This window comes from Perkinsus marinus (assembly GCF_000006405.1).
Source record: "Perkinsus marinus ATCC 50983 genomic scaffold scf_1104296953522, whole genome shotgun sequence".
In the NCBI taxonomy this organism is placed as follows: Eukaryota; Perkinsozoa; order Perkinsida; family Perkinsidae; genus Perkinsus; species Perkinsus marinus.
This window is the reverse complement of record NW_003208453.1, coordinates 2,290-4,200: the sequence shown is the minus strand read 5'-3', so window position 1 is coordinate 4,200 and position 1,911 is coordinate 2,290. Positions and strand designations below refer to the sequence as shown.

At 46.9% G+C, this 1,911-nt stretch overlaps 1 protein-coding gene across 1 annotated transcript in view; it reads right to left on the bottom strand.

Moving 5' to 3' along the window:
• Window positions 1–644: 644 nt before the first annotated feature.
• The window catches only part of Pmar_PMAR012287 (CCR4-NOT transcription complex subunit, putative), a gene marked incomplete at its 5' end in the record, with an annotated part of 1,619 nt that continues 352 nt past the window's right edge, over window positions 645–1,911 (bottom strand). The window contains one exon of the mRNA XM_002776427.1: window positions 645–1,911. Coding sequence (XP_002776473.1) covers window positions 660–1,911 — 1,252 coding nt within the window. The 3' untranslated portion in view covers window positions 645–659.

Sequence of the window (1,911 nt, the reverse complement as noted above, 5' to 3'; positions counted from 1 at the left end):
ACTTCGTTGTTACAAACTTCTATTTCCTCCTGTAGGGAGCCTAGTGGGACTCCCTACAATAGATGGATCACTGCGTATGCGTTTCCATTCGATTCTAAGCGTGTGTTCGTAATACTGATTATGGAGAATAGAGTGAATATGATTTGGAATCGTTAAAAAGGAGGAAGTTCAATTGGCTCATGAGTTCAGCAAAAATTCGATTCATAACCATCTAACACGTTCCTACTATAGCATCAGAATTTATTAGATAGCCGAACAAAGGTCATTACTAAAATGCTGGCTGGCATTTCGAGTCTAAGCCGACGACGACATTGGACTTCAAATTGACACATGCCATCTTGACCATGATCACCGCATATAACAATCGGCTTACAAAACTACTCTCACCACAACCGAGACTCCTCATAGCATTGCTGGCTACTATAAATCAAAATAAGAGATCTGGAATATCATACTTCCAGATCGATTCAGCAGTTGCTGATGTTGGAGAATTTCTAGTCCCCTATATACTCCGACTACGTTACTATTGGCACTAACTTTTCAACGCAATGATCTTTATACTCTCATAGGGAAACCCTACACTCGCTGAACAACAACTAGAGAATTGTCAACGGCTATTAATAATCTCGAGCTGGCTGCTCCAGTTAAGCAGTCCTCATTCACAGTAATGTTTGGAATTCAGTAGTGAGCATGCAATGGTCGCTGCCATAGAACTTATACGGTAGAGCACCATTGCAAGACTCGATATCAGCCTTAGATAGTATAGGTAGACTCCACACTGGACGAAGGTGACGACGATCATAGAAGATGTGATCGATAATTCCTGCCCAACCACAAACGGCGTTCGTGTATCCCTCCTCAGGAACATGCTCGAGATTCTCAACGCCGTGGTGTAGTGGTATTCCGAGAGGGCCCTTGACAGTCGATCGATCAACACCTTCACACTCGCGGTTCGTCCAGGTGAAAAACGGACCGTTTCGCCAGTCCCGATGGTCAGCAGGCATATCCCCTCTCGTTATGTAATCGACAACAGCTTCAGCAGGGAATGAGGAGTTGAGATCACCGCAGAAGATAGGAACAGCCTCAGGGATCTCAGCCAACAGTCGTTCAAGTGCCTTCATGATCATATGCGTCTGCAAAATCTTCACATGGGGCGCCTTAGGACTGTGATAAAGATGAGTGTTCACCGCAATATACAACTTGGACGTGGCCTTATCCTTCAACGTGAGTAGTTGACCAATCATACCGAGGTTGTCAAAAACATCCTTGAAAATATCAACCCCAGCCCATCGCTCCTTGAGCATAGCGATCTCCTCAGGAGTGAACTCCTGCAGCAAACCATCCGTGCCAAGTTCGAGCATCTTCTGTCCTATCTTCACAAAGCGAGCCTTCTTAAAGGCAAGGCCGCATCCTTCACCACGACGCCCTTTATTCCCCTCACTTTCCCGACCCTTATCCTCGGCCAACCAAAAGGTATACTCCGACGACAGAGCGCCACTCGCCGTATCTATGAACCGAGCATCAGCTTCTTGGAAGGCTACAATGTCCGCATTCACGTCGAACAACTCCCTCAATATCAACGGCGCGCGGTACTCGAACTCTACCACTTCCTTGCAGTCGCGCACATGGTAGAATATAGGCTCCAAGGGGGTACGAATATGTCGCTGGCCAAGAACGTTAAAACTGGCCACTCTCAGATGAGTAGAATCAGTAGATTCCAATGCTTCAGGCAAACGGCGATCTCTAAAGGTGCCAATACTCGGTGACGGCAGTACTGATCGGCTCGAGATAGACTCCTTTCGAGACGTGTGTGGCCACTCGCTGTGGTAAGCCACAACCTTCAGCTTCTCGCCGATCAGCTCATCAGAGGGGAAAAATATCTTCCCAGTGTGAAGCAGCTTGCCGTTTTTA